Consider the following 19,349-nt stretch of genomic DNA (forward strand, 5'->3'; position numbering starts at 1 on the left):
AATATGGGGTGCTGTGTGTACATTGAGGAAAAAAAATTAACTTAAATGATTTTAGCAAATGGTTGCAATATAACAAAGAGTGAAAAATTTAAGGGGGTCTGAATACTTTCCGTACCCACTGTAAATTGAATACTGATTATGTAGTACTTATTTTTCCACGTAACCACTGCAGGTTGTTAAATTTCAGTCATCTGAAATGAAAGTCAACAAACATGAGAAATGTAATCTTACTGCCAATAAGATGATCATCAGTTCAACACATTTTGCTAATGCCTATAGCAACATAAAGCAATTTTTAAATTATTATTATGATTTTTATACTACATTTACATTGTTTATATATTTTGTTACATATCTTTGGCGATAGATGACAATTGCCAGCCAGTGAGATACTAATAATAAAAAAATATGAGAAATATAAATAAAAGGTGACGTCGCATTCTGTTGACTTTTGTAATATGTAGATTTGTGCGCATTTAATAAGACGATGAGTAATCGTCATGCCTACACCATTTAAACCCACAATTCAAAATTATTTCTATTTTTTGTAGTTTTGTATGAAGAGTTTTTATTTAGATCCAAAGAGAAGGAAGCTGCTCATTTGACTCCAGTGAACCACGTGACTGAGAAACTAAAGTCCACAACAAACAGAAGTCTTTAACAGCAAGACCGACGGACAGGTGAAAAAACTATGAGCGAGTCTCCCGTTTTATTAAACAAACATGAGGTCGAGCGTTTGCTCACTTATGATGATCTGATTCCCAGACTGGAGTCTGTCATGGGAAAGTTTTCTAAACGGGACAGTTCAGAAATAATCCAGCCTGTGAGATCTGTGGTCCCTATACAACAACACAGTGGGTATGAATAAATCCATATCTCTAAATATCACGATCGCTTACTGACATAGACCCATAGGAATAAACACTTGCTGCATTTTTCAGGTTTTTGGGCGTTATGCCTGCATATTTGACCGCTGAGGGTATTTTATGCACTAAGATGGTGGCATTCTACCAGCGTGCAGAGGGATCCAGTTTACCATCAACTCAAGCAACTGTGTTACTCTTTCATCCCGAGCATGGGAATGTGACAGCGGTGAGCCACACAAACCTGCACATCCGATGCACATCTGTTCATGTCTGGGATTTACTAAATTGTTATCTGGGTCAATAACGTATAAGAGTCAACAGCAGTGGTTCCCAACCCTGGTCCTTGAGGCACCCCAACACTGCACAGTCTGCATGTCTCTTTTCTCTGACACTCCAATTTCAGATCTTGGAGCAGGGGTGGCGAACGTCGGTCCTGGAGAGCCGCAGCCCTGCAGAGTTTTGCTTCAACCCTAATCAAACACACCTGAACAAGCTAATCAAGGTCTGAACGGTTATTAGGAAGCTACAGGCAGGTGAGTTTTAATTAGGGTTGGAGCTGAACTCTGCAGGGCTGAGGCTATCCAGGACCGGAGTTTGGAGTCTCTACTAATGAGCTGATGATCTGAATCAGGTGTGTTTGATTAAGGAGACATGCAAAACGTGCAATGTTGGGGTGCCTCCAGGACCAGGGTTGGGAACCACTGGTTTACAGTACAAACATCTCTGTGATGTCATTTCCTGTTTTATTTAATATTTTAGTTTGGACCACATGACTTTGATTTGCTTTACAAAAGTTGAAAATGTAATTTATTCCTGTGATTTCCAGGCTGAAAGGTCATTACTCCCGTCACACAATCCTTCAGAAATCATTCTAATATTATTATTATGGTGGAAACAGCCGAGTAGAATTTTTTTCAGGTTTCTTTGATGAATATAAAGTTCAGAAGAACAGCATTTATCTGACATAGAAATCTTAACATTTTAAATGTCTTTATTATCACTTTTGATCCATTTAAAGCATCCTTGCTAAATAATAATGGTATAGTGTATAATGTTACAAAAGCTTTTTAATTCAGATAAATGCTGATCTTTGGATCTTTCTATTCATCAAAGAATCCTGTAAAAATGTACTCAGCTGTTTTAAATATCGATGATAATAACAACAACAACAACAATAATAATAATAGGTTCTTGAACAGCAAATCAGAATGATTTCTGAAGGATCATGTGACGCTAAAGACTGCAGTAATGATGCTGAAAACGTAGCTTTGATCACATGAATAAATTACATTTCAATAAATGACAAATTACAATAAATTACATTATAATATATTCATTAGAAAGCTGATATTTGAAATAGTAAAATATTTCACAATATTACTGCTTTTGCTGTATTTTGGGTCAAATGAATGCAGGCTTGGTGAGCAGAAGAGAATTCTTTAAAAAAACATTATATATATATATACAGGTATATATTTGATTTAGTTCTGTAACTGTATTTCTAATGTTAGATCATGGATGGGGAGGCCATCACAGCCAAACGAACTGCAGCAGTATCAGCCATATCAGCTAAAGTAGGTTCCTCTGAAACAGACCCCAAATTTGTAATGATTTAAGATAATATATAAAGTCACTTAATCTGAATATGTTTTTCTCTCTCCAGCTGTTCAAGCCAGCTCTTTCAGAAGTGTTGTGCATCCTTGGTTCAGGGCAGCAGGCTAGAAGCCACTATGATGTCTTTACAAAGCTCTTCAAGTTCAAAGAGGTAACCAGTATGAAAATAGGAAATATGTCCAAGTCATTCAAAACTGTTTGTGCACGCGCGTGTGTGTGTGCGCGCGTGTGTGTGTGTGTGTAATCCAGTGTTGTATTCACTTCAGGTCCGTTTGTGGAGCAGAAGGAAAGAAATGGCTCAACGGTTTGTTAATGATCTCCAAGATCCTGTAACAGTTTGTTCTTCGGTGAAGGAGGCCGTGATAGGAGCTGATGTAATAGTGACTGCCACAGGTGCAAGTCAGCCGATACTCTTTGGCGAGTGGGTCAAACCAGGTGCACACATAGCAGGTCAGCTGGTCCACAGATTTACAATATTTTGTGAGATATTTAACCAATAAGGTACAAGAGGCTGTGTTATACTTAGAATATAGTCATGACTAAAAGATACCGTTCAGATGCAGTTACATGAGCATCATTTCAGAGGAACTGCAAAGGCAAAAACGATCCATAATTAGCGATTAATGAAGCACAGTCCCTTTCAAACCAAGCTGCTTACTGTTGGTTAGTCTCGCGTAGCCAGACCTTCAGACTGACGGCTGAACGTCTGGAATCCATGGCAGCTTTCATTGGCCTAGGCCCGCCCATGAGGCCGTTTGACCGACATGTCAAACAACCAATCACAGTTCGTTTCGTTCACAGACCAGTGTGTAAAACTCTCGGACGTATTTGAAAGATTCTATGTCGCAAACTTAAAATTTTTCACATACTTTTGAAAATGCAGCATTTAGTTGATCCTGATAAGCGCTCGTCGTCACAGTTGTAAGCACGACGGCTTTCCTCTTTCGTGAGGGGGTTTGGCGGCACGGCATCTTTGTTTCCAGGCGGAACTTTAAAGAACACTTCTCCCGGAAATCCTGTATAATTCAACCAATCCGATGACGACTTTGAAACTCCTGAAGTGTTTCCACTTTTGTTTGCTGTATGCTAGTGATGGGAAGTTCGGATCATTTTACTGACTCGGACCTTTGAGTCTCGTTCAGCAAAATGAACTAATCTTTTTTCGAGTCATTTAGTTAATTTTTAACAAAATATAATTAAAATGTTACGTGTTACTTCCCTGACACGTCTACTACTAACGCAAACGTTGATCACACTACAAACAATACAAAACTGCTATAAGAAACAGAAAAGAATAATTCATTGTTTACCTGAGTCTTCAGTCTATGATTAGCTCACCTCACCTCTTATCTGACAAGTCTTCGGGTTTGAGTCGTTCGTTCATCACGTGACAGACCCATAAACTTAACCAATGCAGTCTGAGCCGGAAAGAGAATTGATTAGTTCATCTCTCGAGTCTTTCGAATCGTTCGTTCTTTTGTCACGTGATGGGACAGCATTGGATAGAGAAATTAGTTAATTAACAAGCTTCCTTACAAACGGGTGCATAGTTATTATTATTATTATTATCATCATTATTATAATTATTATTTACGCTTACAGTTACGTGATGCATTTCTGGTCTCAAATTGTAGCTTTTTACTTCTTACAGTTTATAAATGTGTTAATTTCGGTCATGATGGTTCTTTTCCATAACACTGAATGTTGTAACAAAGGTAATAAAGAGTTGGTTATTATTATTAAGTCTCTTTCCGGCTCAGATTGCATAGGTTAAGCTTATGGGTCTGTCACGTGATGAACGAACGACTCGAAAAACCCGAAGACTCGAGAGATTAACTAATCAGGGGCAAGTTCAAGCTCAAACCGGTGAACGACATGTTTCCTGGAAACGGTGTGCAACGGGATTTGAGATGTGTTTTCTCTTGTTTGGTGGGTGTGTCAAACATGTCAGCCCAATCAGCAGCAACATGTATGTAAACCACGCGGTATTAAAGAGACAGCTTGCACAATGTAATTAACATTCAAATTAATTCACAATAGCAAGTATATTGTTTGCACATGTTTATTTATATTAAAGGCAAAATAACTGAAATAATAAGGGCACAAATATAGATCTGGAACTTCTTTAAGTCTGTCTAAATATCATTTAGTAATTGCAATGTCTTCTGGTCCATATCCTTTCTTTAGGAAGGTGTGCTAGACACTGATTAATGTAACGTACAAATACTATACATACAGTGGTGTGAAAAAGTGTTGGCCCCCTTCCTGATTTCTTTACTTTTTGCATGTTTGTCACACTTTAATGTTTCAGATTTATATATTTTGCTATTGTATTATGGGAGTGACACTTTCATAAACTTTTCTATACCCCTCTGATTATATATGGTAAATATTACAATATCATAGCACAACAGTGTTTCCACTTTTGTTTGCTGTATATGCATCAGACGTTCAGCCAACGGTCCGTGGGCGTGACGTCTGAGGCTAACTGTTGGTCAATGCAGCTAATGAACAGCCTCAACAAGTCAACATGATAGTTACTACTACATTGTGTATTTATCTGTTTTGTGACAGCGGTTGGCGCTTGTCGGCCAGACTGGAGGGAACTGGATGATGTCTTGATGAGAGAGGCTGTGGTGTATGTGGACAGCAGAGAGGGGGCGACAGCAGAGTCAGGAGACATCATTCTGTCTGGAGTATGCATTACTTACCATCAATAAAATATAGCTGATTTCACCAACAATTATTCGAGCCATACATATAGTACACCCAAATTCCTAAGTAGTTTACATGCTCATTATTTACCCAGGCTGAAGTATTCGCAGAGCTCGGAGAAGTTATAAATGGATCCTTTCCTGCTCAGCATGAGAAGACTACAGTATTCAAGTCACTGGGTAACTTGTTTTTCAACAGCTGTGATCCAAAAATCAAGAACAAGATGTACTGAAGATAAAGGGGGGGGGCATTCTTACCACTGATAGAAAGTCATAGTAGCAGAATGTGCCTTAAAAAGCTTGACGTTTGCATTTCAGTCCTCTCCAGACAAAAAGGAAATATCTGTTACTTTTATTAAGCAAGCTTTAAAAAACCTCGCTGATCTTCAGCCAGCTGTAATGAAAATTTGGGAATGTCATGTGGAATTTGTTCATTGTTATCTCCTGATGTTTCTTAGAAAGCACTAATTAGTCGGTGTCAGTGGAAGCAAAGCTGTCATGACTAGCTGGATATTTTGAATTTTTAAATGCAGGAATGGGGATACAAGATGCTGTCTCAGCCAAACTTGTGCTGGAGAAGTGGAACAGTGAATACTGAAGAACTAACCAGCACTGCTTCCTCTGCTGATTTCACAATCGTCTGGTCTGCCATGGTGGTAGTGTCTTTACCCTGATCAATAATTATGAGGGAAAAAAACAATGCTCTCACAATTTACAGTTAAAAGAAATAATCAGTAAAGTACTTTGAGTCTGAAAAAAGTAACACTACATTTTTTTTAACACATATTGTAGCATCATTAATAGCACTCGATTAATGATGCTACAATATGTGTTAAAAAATGTAGGGATGATGTATTTTTTGTTGACCAAAACCTAGAAATGAGTTAGCATTTTAGCACTTCTGGTTCTGTTGCTCCAAAGTCGATGGGTTTATTTTAAATGGATTTTTGGTTAAATGCCTGAAATAAGGGCTGCAGTTAACACAAGCTCAAGATATTTCACGTTTTATTCTACAACATAAAATACATTAGTAATACCCCTTTGTGACTGTTTTTAAAGCTTTTTCTTGTCTTGAAAAAAGCAGTTGCTAACGAGGTTGTCGGGGGCAACTTATTTTCTGCAATAATCCAAAAGCCAATAGAATTATGGTTGAGAGAACCAAGGTGATGCTAGCTTCTGTGTTGTCTACAAAATTATTGGGACACACCCTTCTTTAGAAAAGAAAAGGGCATTTCCAAAACTGTTTCACAATAAAGATGGAAACATAATTCATGCATTTAAAATTTTTATTTCCGTCTCTATTGCAATGGTTTTGGAAGTGTCTAAAATGATTGTACCCATATGTACAAGTTGGTGTTTGGTGATGATTTTTTTGGCTCAAGGTCTGCATTTAAAGTCACACCAGAGGTGTTCAGCTGGGATTAGGACCAGTAAAGTTCTTCCACACTGGCTGAAACAATCATTTCTTTTTGAACCTTGCCTTATACACAGAGGCATTGTCATGTTAGAATAGAAAAGGGTCCTGTCCAAACTGTTGCTATAAAATTAGAAGCACACAATTCCCTAGAATATCATAATATGCTTAAACATTAAGATATGTACTCATGAAAATTACTCAAGCAGTCAAACCGGTTTATTAGAAGGGGGTGTTCCAATACTTTTGTCCATAAAGTGTACATGGAAAACGAAGAACAAAGACAAATGTTTTTATATTTGGTTTCTATTTTCAGACATAAAGGTTAATGCATTGTAGCTTTAGTGGAGACAATAAAAGCATGAATAAAGCATTTTAAAAGTTACAGATGTGTCAAAATTAAAAATTCCAACCATTTTGTCTTGAACCATCCAATTAGACCGTCTGAAATCCAATTAGAAGTTTAATTACTCAATGTCTGTACCCTTACAACAAACGGTTTATACATGTAGCACAGTCTTCAAGGGGATCTTTCAAGAATATGAACCCCATGCCGTAGTGTTGAGGTGTCTACAGTACAGAAACTTCCGACATGCTCAGCTTCGCAATGAAACCCTGGACTGATACTAGGCACTGGTAGATCTGTAGTCTAAATACAATACTGGGACTGTAAAATGGTTAAAACACTGTCCGACTAAAATACAGAGAGAGATTAAACAAGAGATCTGCCCTTCTGAATATTCAGATACAGTAGTGAAAATATGCTATATGCTGACCAAACAAAGCCGTTATATGCATTTTAACTAGGTTTGTTTCTTATACAGTTAAACAAAATAAACTCTCTATCATGGAAACCGTGACACAGGAACCAAAAAATAGTGTTTACTTAAGCTGTCCTCTTGTAAAATAGTTCCTTCAACATTACTGCAATCTCCGTCTCTTACAAGTGTGCATGATTAACACCCCCCACCCTTTAGGAAAAATTAGACTGTTAGTGTGAGCAAATTGAAATCCATGTGGGTTTAACGTTTGGCAATAATTCATTTTCTATAAAAATGCAGATAGTAAACAATATATGGGCTCACAAAGATGGAGAAATACACTGAAAAAAAAGTATTTAGTTCATCAGAATGAGGGGAAAATAAAAGAGATCATTAGAAGGCAGCAGGAATGTCTTGCTGTACGGGAAGGAAAACAACTATGGATGCCACTCCTCATCACTCGGAAGCAAATAATCTGGCATCTTAACAGCTAGTTAGTGGTGCAATTCTAAATACAATGCAAGAGGGAGAAATATCTGTACGGATACACTGTGCAGACTCTTTCTTCTTCCCCAAAACACATTTCCCATCATCCCCACCTCCACTGTTCTCCTCTCAGGTGAGCGCAGATTGTAGCTGGTGCTGTGAGTACAGTCAGTTCAGAGGATAAAACACCTCCTCTTTCCTTTCTTGACTGGGGGCGGACACAAAACTGCACGGATGGCTTCATCGAACACAGTCTTAAGGCCACGTTGCGTTAAGGCTGAGCATTCCAGGTACTTCACAGCTCCTGTAGTATTCACATACAAGAGTACTTAAAGTGGATCCACACTTTAAAAAGGCTGGTACACTTACATTGCATTTCTTGCACTAAATATTCCTTAGTTACAATAAACTTTTGGATGAAATTATGGTTTAAACAGATGCATGAAAATAAGTTTGCATTTGGCTGAAAACCAACTATTCAGCTTCCCATTTAAATTTGAATAAGAAATAAAGTTTATTTAAAAATCAATTAATTAAATATATTTAATAAATCAACACTCAAAAAGATTTAAACGTCACATAAATTATCAAATTTTTAAAGGATGTTTTAAGATGAAATATGAATCTTTAAATGATGGCTATAATTGTTTTCACGACTTTTCAAAAATGCAATGAGACATTAACAGGTAAAAATATAATATAAGGTAGTAAATCTAATGAATATGTAATATATGCCATATATTTAACAAAATACTTCTCTCTAGAGTTATTGTTCTAGCAAACTATCAAGCTGTGAACATTAAATGGCTTTGCTGAGGTAATTTTTTTATCCGTTATGACGTCTTTCCACAATTAAAAGATTGAGTGAGTACTTCAACATTTCAGTAAGCGTTTATGTTGTGCTATAACTAGTAGTAAATAGGCTTAAACTGAGGTACTTACCGCAATCTGCCATGTCACATTAAAGAGCAACAAACTGTTTTTATTGTTTAAATTTCATGCTAAAAGAAGATAATTTTAAAGCTGAGACTTAATATCAAAAGTAACACAAAGCTTATTATGATTATTGATTATTGGATGGCAGTCACTCTACAAATTAGTGTAGTGATGTTTTAATCACGTTTCAACAGAAAACAGCATAGATTAAAAGATCGATTTTGGAATTTAAAGCTGCAGTCCGTAAGTTTTGCCTCTTTTCTTTTGTGCATCATCATGGCTCCTCAGCACGGATTAATCAAATGTTTTGATGTGTGACTGTCAGTCACCGCACTGGTGTGGATACTGTACTTTGGAATCACAGATTCTAGCCTACGTCTTGGAAGTATGACCCAAAAAATAATTTTCAAGTAAGTAACAAGTCTGCCACTTTTGTTCTGACCAACTGAGGAAAAAAGCATTACAATTAATCGTGGTACCAATAGTGATTAAATCTAACGATTGGTTAGCTCATATCACATCAAACTAGGGCTGCTCGATTATGGCAAAAATCATAATCACGATTATTTTGGTCAACATTGTAATCACGATTATGAGTGGGCCATATGGCCAAAACTTTATGAGTGATTTATTTAAAGAGTTCGATATATATTTTCTGTAAATAAGGTTGCTATGACATCTACATTCTAGAGACCAGAGAAATTTCACAATTCTCAATACCACAGCAGAGTATTAGGGTAACTGATATTAGTAACAAACAAAAAAGTGCTCAATTATTGAAAATAATTAAACTGTAAGTAATTAAAAAAACAAAGGACAAATGCAATAGAATAAAAAGATACAAATGAAACAAACTGCTTTAAGTTTTTTTTATGTTGATTTACTACATGACCGACGAAGATTTATGTGAATAATCACTAAGCCATTGTAATCACGATTATGAGTGGGCCATATGGCCAAAACTTTATGAGTGATTTATTTAAAGAGTTCGATATATATGAAATATGTATTTTCTGTAAATAAGGTTGCTATGACATCTACATTCTAGAGACCAGAGAAATTTCACAATTCTCAATACCACAGCAGAGTATTAGGGTAACTGATATTAGTAACAAACAAAAAAGTGCTCAATTATTGAAAATAATTAAACTGTAAGTAATTAAAAAAACAAAGGACAAATGCAATAGAATAAAAAGATACAAATGAAACAAACTGCTTTAAGTTTTTTTTATGTTGATTTACTACATGACCGACGAAGATTTATGTGAATAATCACTAAGCGCCGCATTTGGACAATCCTCCCGAGGAAGCGCAAGTTCTCTTTAGCGCTTTTAAAAACATGAATAAATCTAATACACTTCAATAAATCAAGCACATCCCATTTAGCAAAAGTCACGTTACATGATTTTACTGATTTGCACATGAAATTGGGCTTTTTTGGAGGAACGAAAGCGCACCGCTGGAAAGGGGGCGGAATGGGGCGCAATGATCATTTTATCTCGATTATTGTATCTTCATAATCGCTGGAGGCCAAAATCTAAATTGTTTTTCGATTAATTGCACAGCCCTACATCAAACAGTGCAAATTATTATTATTATACTTTGTTAATGTTAACAACATCAGCACTGCGTGACCACATATATGTGTGTATTAGCGTGTAGATTAAAATTTTTGTACAATCTAATCTCTAATTGTCATACCCTTCAAATTTCATATAAAGAAATACTTTTAACCCAAAAAGCTAATTATTCTTCCTTAGAACTGGTTCTCTTTAAAATACAAAATTGTGTTATATCCCACGTAGGCTATCTGTATTCAGATGCACATTTAAAACTGAAATATAATTTAATTTCAGTCATTTACGTGTTTCATAAACACATAATCCTTTCAAGATTACAATCCGCCGTCAAAATAAGTTTCATTTTTCCAGCTGCTGTGAGAAAAGGCTATATACGATCCGCCACCTGCAGCATCCTTATATAGCCTACTAGCCAGGACAACTTCTTTATGATTACAGACGTGACGTAATGACGCGGCGGTAGAAAACATTATTATAAGCTTACCGTTGTGAATCAGGCTTAGGTAAGGAGATAGTTTTAAACACTGGCTGGTTATGTACTTGCTCAAAAATGTATTTTTATGGATAATTTTTAACCAAAAAAAAAAAAAAAAAAAAGTTACGGACTGCAGTTTTAAGAAACTGTCAGCCCATCCCTAACATACACAAGTGTAAAGGCAATAATAAAATGCATTTAAATGCCAGTGTATTAATACTGAAGTGCTGACCTATTTCTTTGGCCATAGCGAGACCTTGAGGGTAGGTGATGGGTGTGAGTTTCTTCTCTTTCAACTTTTCTATAGTGTCCTTGTCGTCTCTCAGGTCAAGCTTAGTCCCAACCAGAATTATCGGAGTGTTGGGACAATGATGTCTGACCTCTGGATACCACTGTTAAAGAAATCAAGAGACAGATGTTGAGCTTCTATTGAATGCAAAATCATTCTATGCATAGAGAAAACTGGCACACTGTGCACAGTATACGTAGGCTACTCTATACTCAAACACTAATAGCATGTTACTGTACCATTTCCCAAGCTAACCAATGCTTTACCTGTGGATAAACACCACAACCTCCCACACCCAGCAGTGACTAATGGCAAATGCCACTTGATCTTTTGAAATCGACGTCACTGGACATTTTGCAGACACGGAAGTTTAAAAAGACCTTCCGTCTGCTTTATTACAGCTGCATCAACATGCTATTTTAAGGCTTTGAAACCACATTTGCTCAATCAGTCAAGCCAGACAGACTATTCCTCTTTTCCATTAACTGTGATCATTTCGAAAGTCACCTACATTGACTTTGTTGTTTGATTGTTTGTGTTTAATGCCATTCCAGCTTCTGTGGCTATTTTCATGGTGAGAGATATTTAGAACAAATATAGCCTACATTGACTTAAACCACTAAATATCTGAGCGCTTGCTTACCTTCGCACGGACGTTTTCAAACGAGGCTGGACTCACAAGAGAGAAACAAATCAAGAAGACATCCTATAAGAAACGAGAAAAACAATCAGACAAAATCTTCATTTAATGCTAAATTCTTTCAGAATTATTTTGTTATCTGCAAAGCACAGCATTGACTAGGCTGTTGCATTAATGAACTGTAAATTGACTCCACTTGTTTCCCAAGTGAAAGAGAGCAACAAAAACACAGTGAGGTTTGTGCCTGAACGACATCGGCTAACAATTGAGCCATTCACTCTCATAGCCTTTGCAAGAGAGACGACGACAACACAGAGCTGCCATTAATGCTCTCAGCAACATATAAGAAATCACTTTAACCTACCAGGAATCAGGACATGGGCTATTTTTTATAATTTTACTGTGTTAAGGCGTAGTGTTAATTACGTTTCTAGAACATAAGTCATCAAACTAGTTTCGAGATCCTTCCTGGTCTCATGACTCATAAAGGCGAAGAGTCAAAACTCCCTCAAATATTATCCACATGGCACTGAAACTCAAATACATACGTAATTATATATATATATATAACAATTACTATACATCTGTTTTAGCCCTATTATTATGATTGTACCGTCTGAGGGTAGGAGAGCGGTCGAAGCCTGTCGTAATCCTCCTGCCCTGCTGTATCCCACAGTCCCAGGTTCACCGGCTTTCCATCGACCATCACATTAGCAGAATAATTATCAAATCTAAATGAAAGACAGTATACGGTTCAGAGATAAGATATGATGAATATTAAAATGAATGGCAAATGCAACTTGCTACCTATTGTACTTACAATATCAAACAGATTTATAAGTTAAACAGGTTATGTAATGGGACAAATACATTTTAGAATGGACTCTGAGATGGGGTTTAAAAGAAAGAGGGATACATGAAGTGAAAAAACTTTTGTTTTAGAGGTGAAGCCATTTACTATATTCTGATGAAAGATTAAACATACGTTTTTTTTTACTTGGAATAACATGCACAGATGAAACTGGCACAACAAGACCAGGAACTTTAAAGGGCCAGTTCACAAAAAAAAAAAAAAAAAAAACTTGTTCCAAACATGTATGACATTTTTTCTTCTGCAAAAAAAGAATGTTTAACAGCTTCTGTTAATATAATGAAAGCCATGGGGTCCAAAACAACATATAAATGTTTATAATATTTAATTAAATAATTTGGAATAGCTAAATGCCACTGTTTCCATGTCTGATTACAATAATGATACAGAAGCTTTGAGTATCTGCTGATCTGCTGAACTGGCACAAGAACAGTTTCTTTCCCCAGGCAATCTACCTCATGAACAGTTAATGTTCTCCCATTGTGCTATTAAAGTACAGTATGTGCAATAACCTTATACTTATTTATCACCCTAAACCCTAGTACATCCCTACAACTTATTTTATTCTATTCCTATTCCATCTATAGCACACCTGTACATACAATTTATAATTTTCTTTTTGTGGTTTATATTTATGCATGTGTATTTTATTCACATCTCACTTTTATTATCTGTGTGTTGTTGTTGTCTCCGTGTACTGGAAGCTTGTGACACTATAACAAATTCCTTGTATGTGCAAACATACTTGGCAATAAAGCTCTTTCTGATTCTGATACTGATGCCAATCCGATACCAGTAGTTTTTATTTTGATCCGTTTAGAATCTCATTAACTTGGCAACTACACACTGCTTAAACATCATTAATACTTAGTTAAAATATTTTATATGTGTATATCCGTGCATTCAGTCTTAAAGCCCAATACAAATACTTGCAGCTGACTGTGTCATTAATGTTGATAAAACAAAATGGAGAGAAAAATCACTCTGGTGTTGACTGAAAAACTTAAGTATCTTAAAGGGGTCATATGATGCTTTTTTAAAGATCATTATTCAACAATGCATATTTCATTAACACAGTGAAGACTATGCAGCGTTTTAATGGCCATTCTGACAACTGACTGTTTAATGCAATACTATGGCAAAAATTGGGCAAACAGGCAAGTCCATAGGCTTGTTCTAGTACGCATATTCGCAATAGCCAATTGTATGCTCTTTGGCTGAACTAGTTTAGAGTAAGGACTGCTTACACAGTAGGGATGTATTCCCCGGGAAAAGCATTGGTGGTGTAGCTGATCAGAAGGCATGTTTTTCCCACAGCCCTGAAAAAAACAACACCTCAAATCATTCATATAATACATCCAATGACAAAACTGACCATGTCTTATATAACACAAACTGATGCAATTTCTTATAATTGCTTTTCCAACAAAACAGTGATAGGTTTCAGTAACAGGAAAGCAGCAGGGCATTCTGGTCTTAAACAAACATAGCAGTGCATAAACATCATAACAGCCGGTGTTACTCATGTGAATTATAAAAGTGGGTTGACTTCTCCATTAATCACTGCAACACTCCCCACACATTTAGACTGCATTTACTTAAGTGCAAGTTACTGCATTTGTAGGACCTAACATGTAAAAGAAACTCAGGGACGGGTTAGTTTACACGGAAACCCCCAGAAAAGGGCACTGTACGGTTCCAGTATACAAATATATGGAGATTTAAAGTCTAAAGTAATTCATAAGCTATTTTCGCTGCTGCAACACAATAGGCCCAACACATATTTAACGAGTGATATGTGTGAAATAAGCACTTTTAAAACATCTGTGAGCTACAAAGACCGCACAAAAGTTTCGAAAATAAAGGCTCACAAGTTATCTAAACTCAAAACACCACAGAGGAAACTTAGAAAGGTCTGAGACGCGTAAAACTTTATTCCAAAACGGTTACAATGCTGAATAGGAGGGTAAACTCACCCGTCCCCGACGACCACACACTTTATGGCCTGCATCTGTGTTCACTTAGCACGCTATCCCGTTAGCTTTCTCTGTGAATGAATCGATAAAAGCTGCTCTGACCGAGATATCCCGTCCTCAAAATTCAACACGGACAAACGAAGAGCCGAGTCGATAGAAGTTGAAAGGAAATGTGAAATTTCGCTCAAACTCGACTGAGTAACTAAAGTGAGCTGAGCGAACGCATTCCAGAGCACTTGCTGCTGTCGCTGTTCCAGTAAAACAAACAGGCCACCACCCAAAAATCTGATCCCGGTCTGCACACACACACATAACCAGTCCCGTCCCAAACAATATACACACTCCCTGCTGCCCCCTGATGGACTGGAGCGGATCTACGCCTCTAAAACACACAGCGGTCAATAGTGTGATTTTGAACAAGGTTATGATGAAAACGTATATCCAATATTTCATATTTTAAATGAGAGTTAATTAAAACTAGATGCATAATAATTATAAAAAGTAGAAAACATGTTTTCAATGAAGTATTGTCACACGAACTTTTTAACCCTGTAAAGTCTGACATATGAAAAAGTGTTGTCAGAAGAAAACGAAAATACAAAGAAGTTTGCATATATGTTTTATATCATATTTGATACATCAGGTTTTTATGGCTCATATCCTCCTGAGAACCAGAAATGAAAAGTTTTGAAAAGTTTTAAAACGTCATTGCATTGTTTAGAGCATAAGAAAAAAAATGGTAAAATCACATTTTTGAAAAATTATATTTTATTCAGAAGTTATGCTATGTCCTCTGTAGAGGACACCAGGACTCAGTTTTTCGAAAAATAAAATGACAAGAGTAGACATGAAAAGGCAAAAACAATGGGAATTTTTTAAAATCACCAATCAATTTTTAGGTTTCAGGATTTTTTATAACTAACTTTAAGGATGGTTCTCAACTATGTTATAACAAAATGATTTGTTATACCATTTTGCTTTATGCAATATGTGTGTAAAAATTCCATAAACTGGTTTCCCCATTAAGCACAATGTTATCTATACACTGCATCTAATTTGCATATTAAAGTGCTGTTGGGACAGCATGTTGAAAAAAGAAGTGTAATAATGGGAGTAGTCATTGGCCAGATTTTCATAATAATATATAATATTTCATAAGAATATTGATATATAATTTGTTTTCCTATTCAATTCTTTTGTCTCCCAAAATGTATAATAAACATGCTTTTAGTCCTGGTGTCCTCTACAGTGGACGTGTATGAAAATATGTCCTGTTTCATAACAGGAAGTCATATTTTGATTTGAAACCCCATAACATCTTCCTGAGATGTTGATTTATGACAAACAATTTGAAAATTAATCCGATTTAAATTATAATTACAAAATATTATCATATTTCCATAAGGATGTACAATTTGATCACTAAATTAATGTCAGGCATTTTTAAAAACCAAGGAGAGGGAGTGGCCACGGTGAAACATCCAATCATTTGGTATCTCTGGAAAGCCCTGAATGTGCTCTGTACAGGACATCCAGACTTACAACTGTGACATGTGAAGAGAAATCCACTAAAATATGTCCACTACAGAGGCAAAAACTCCATAGCTGGGTCTCAGGAGGATACAGGCTATAAGAATATGGGGCTCACACTTAAAACACCCTAATTTTATTCAGAGGCATGAACTGAACAACAAATATGCAATTTGGTGTAGCCTAGCTGTTGTTCTTTTTAGATGGCCAAAAACTAAGATTAAATTCTGAGCTCGTAATGTTAATCAATGAGATCTTTACAACAGTATAGCAGAATACTTGCATAAAATGCATATAAACAGTGTTGGGGAAAGTTACTTTTATAAGTAATGCATTACAATATTGCGTTACTTCCTAAAAAAGTAACTAATTACGCTTACTTTTTACATCTGGGCTGGGCTTGCTCGTTTGCTTTTAATATAAAAAGTTCTATTTTTGGCAAACCTAAAAGCCCTTTCACATACCAAAAGCCTCAGGCTGAAGGAAATGTAAATTCACGTCTGTACAGTATACACAGAAGAAAGTTCAACACTCTTCAGCAATAAAAGAAGAACTGTTAGTTTATCTTGTGCAATTTTTGCTTAGTATGGTTGAATTGGATCAGCAGCAGCAAATTAGTTAATAAACTGGGATTAAATAAAGGATATTTGTATTATTTAACATTTAATTAGTGCAGCTTTGAGTCGTATTCTGAATTGCTTTTAACTGTTTTTATTAATTGAGGAAAACTAAATCAGATTTTTTTTTTGTGAGATGAATTAATGCATGTTCACATAGAACTAAAGTAACATCTTACTCCTGATTTCTCTCAACATGGGGACAGGAGAGCTTTCAATCAATAAATGGGAAAAAAAGTGTCACTGATTTGAAAGTAACTCCGATATTTTCTTATGTGTTTCGTAGTAATGCGTTACTTTACTAGTTACTTGAAAAAAGTAATCTGATTGCATTACTCCCAACTCTGCATATAAATTAGGGCTGTCAACATTACCGCATTACTGTGCGCAAATAAATCAAAATTCTTAACGTGTTTAAATAATTTAAGGAAAATAACCCCCTATTGATTATTCTTTATTTACAGATATGCTATTCATTTTTTCTCAGAATGTTCCATTATATGCATTTTATTTGTGTGATCAAAATATTTGCTTTGTAATTGTTGGATGTCGATAGGGCTATGCATACAGGAGGGCTTTTTTGTCATTTTTAAAATGTGCAATGTTATAGGCCTACTGTGCTTTTTAGATGCATATTTTTCAAAGTGCATATTTTAATATTTTAATATGTGCATATATTGTAATGTTCATTTTTAATTTGCTTATGTGCATATTTTCTGATTCAAATTTATAATTTGATAATTTGCTTGCGTAATTCATGTACATTTTAATGCACGTTCGCCGTGTGTACAACTGAGAGTATGTATTTTTTGAAATAAATAAATGGTAATATCGAATCACAATAGTTATATAAATTGCAATACATATCGAATCGGCACACAAGTATCGGGATAGTATTGAATCAGCGGATTAGCGTATCGTCCCAGCCCTATAATAAACCCATTCAAACCTTCTTTAAAATAATAAAAAAAAAATTGAATTTTATTTGAAAAGCCAACCTATGAAGACATGGCAATTACAAAATCCTCTGCATTAAAGATCATGAAAAGCATTTACAAAAATACACAATCCAAGTCACTTATATCAACTTAAATACACAAAAATAAATAGCGATTTTTCTCTAGCCATTCTTAAAATAGAGCACATATTAGCTAGCAAAAAACAAAGAAAAAAAAAACAAAAAAGGAAAAAAAACCCAACAAAGCTGAGGAACTTTAAACAACATACACATTTAGTCTAAAATACATTCTTCACTGGTTTGTTTGTAGTTCAGCACTGTCAATGCATTTTTTGCTGGTGACAATCCTGCCAAATAGGGTATAATAATGATAACAATTATATAATAACGACAGAAAAAAAAAAAAAAAAAAAGAAAAACCCTGATGACTGACAATAGTGGAAGGGAGAGGGAGTGGCCACGGTGAAACATCCAATCATTTGGTATCTCTGGAAAGCCCTGAATGTGCTCTGTACAGGACATCCAGACTTACAACTGTGACATGTGAAGAGAAATCCACTAAAATATGTCCACTACAGAGGCAAAAACTCCATAGCTGGGTCTCAGGAGGATACAGGCTATAAGAATATGGGGCTCACACTTAAAACACCCTAATTTTATTCAGAGGCATGAACTGAACAACAAATATGCAATTTGGTGTAGCCTAGCTGTTGTTCTTTTTAGATGGCCAAAAACTAAGATTAAATTCTGAGCTCGTAATGTTAATCAATGAGATCTTTACAACAGTATAGCAGAATACTTGCATAAAATGCATATAAACAGTGTTGGGGAAAGTTACTTTTATAAGTAATGCATTACAATATTGCGTTACTTCCTAAAAAAGTAACTAATTACGCTTACTTTTTACATCTGGGCTGGGCTTGCTCGTTTGCTTTTAATATAAAAAGTTCTATTTTTGGCAAACCTAAAAGCCCTTTCACATACCAAAAGCCTCAGGCTGAAGGAAATGTAAATTCACGTCTGTACAGTATACACAGAAGAAAGTTCAACACTCTTCAGCAATAAAAGAAGAACTGTTAGTTTATCTTGTGCAATTTTTGCTTAGTATGGTTGAATTGGATCAGCAGCAGCAAATTAGTTAATAAACTGGGATTAAATAAAGGATATTTGTATTTAACATTTAATTAGTGCAGCTTTGAGTCGTATTCTGAATTGCTTTTAACTGTTTTTATTAATTTTGAGGAAAACTAAATCAGATTTTTTTTTTGTGAGATGAATTAATGCATGTTCACATAGAACTAAAGTAACATCTTACTCCTGATTTCTCTCAACATGGGGACAGGAGAGCTAAATAAAGGATATTTGTATTATTTAACATTTAATTAGTGCAGCTTTGAGTCGTATTCTGAATTGCTTTTAACTGTTTTTATTAATTGAGGAAAACTAAATCAGATTTTTTTTTTGTGAGATGAATTAATGCATGTTCACATAGAACTAAAGTAACATCTTACTCCTGATTTCTCTCAACATGGGGACAGGAGAGCTTTCAATCAATAAATGGGAAAAAAAGTGTCACTGATTTGAAAGTAACTCCGATATTTTCTTATGCGTTTCGCAGTAAT

The 19,349-nt window shown here is 35.6% G+C and overlaps 2 protein-coding genes across 2 annotated transcripts; one reads left to right on the forward strand and one right to left on the reverse strand.

Moving 5' to 3' along the window:
- Positions 1-625: 625 nt before the first annotated feature.
- crym (crystallin, mu) lies at positions 626-5,953 on the forward strand. Its single transcript, XM_016255197.1, has 8 exons — positions 626-858; positions 942-1,092; positions 2,378-2,440; positions 2,530-2,631; positions 2,747-2,930; positions 5,055-5,176; positions 5,290-5,374; positions 5,728-5,953. Exons 1-8 carry the CDS (start codon positions 692-694, stop codon positions 5,790-5,792), a joined length of 939 nt encoding a protein of 312 aa, XP_016110683.1. The 5' UTR covers positions 626-691; the 3' UTR covers positions 5,793-5,953.
- Positions 5,954-6,736: 783 nt separating this feature from the next.
- LOC107569188 (ras-related C3 botulinum toxin substrate 1-like) lies at positions 6,737-14,931 on the reverse strand. Its single transcript, XM_016255198.1, has 6 exons — positions 14,623-14,931; positions 13,894-13,965; positions 12,389-12,506; positions 11,779-11,841; positions 11,079-11,238; positions 6,737-8,159 (listed from the first exon to the last, which is right to left on the reverse strand). The coding sequence occupies exons 1-6, from the start codon at positions 14,655-14,657 to the stop codon at positions 8,029-8,031; spliced, it is 579 nt and encodes a 192-aa protein (XP_016110684.1). The 5' UTR covers positions 14,658-14,931; the 3' UTR covers positions 6,737-8,028.
- Between the last annotated feature and the right edge of the window lie 4,418 nt (positions 14,932-19,349).

This window comes from Sinocyclocheilus grahami, unplaced genomic scaffold (genome assembly GCF_001515645.1).
Source record: "Sinocyclocheilus grahami isolate Dianchi unplaced genomic scaffold, SAMN03320097.WGS_v1.1 scaffold1321.1, whole genome shotgun sequence".
Taxonomy (NCBI): domain Eukaryota; kingdom Metazoa; phylum Chordata; class Actinopteri; order Cypriniformes; family Cyprinidae; genus Sinocyclocheilus; species Sinocyclocheilus grahami.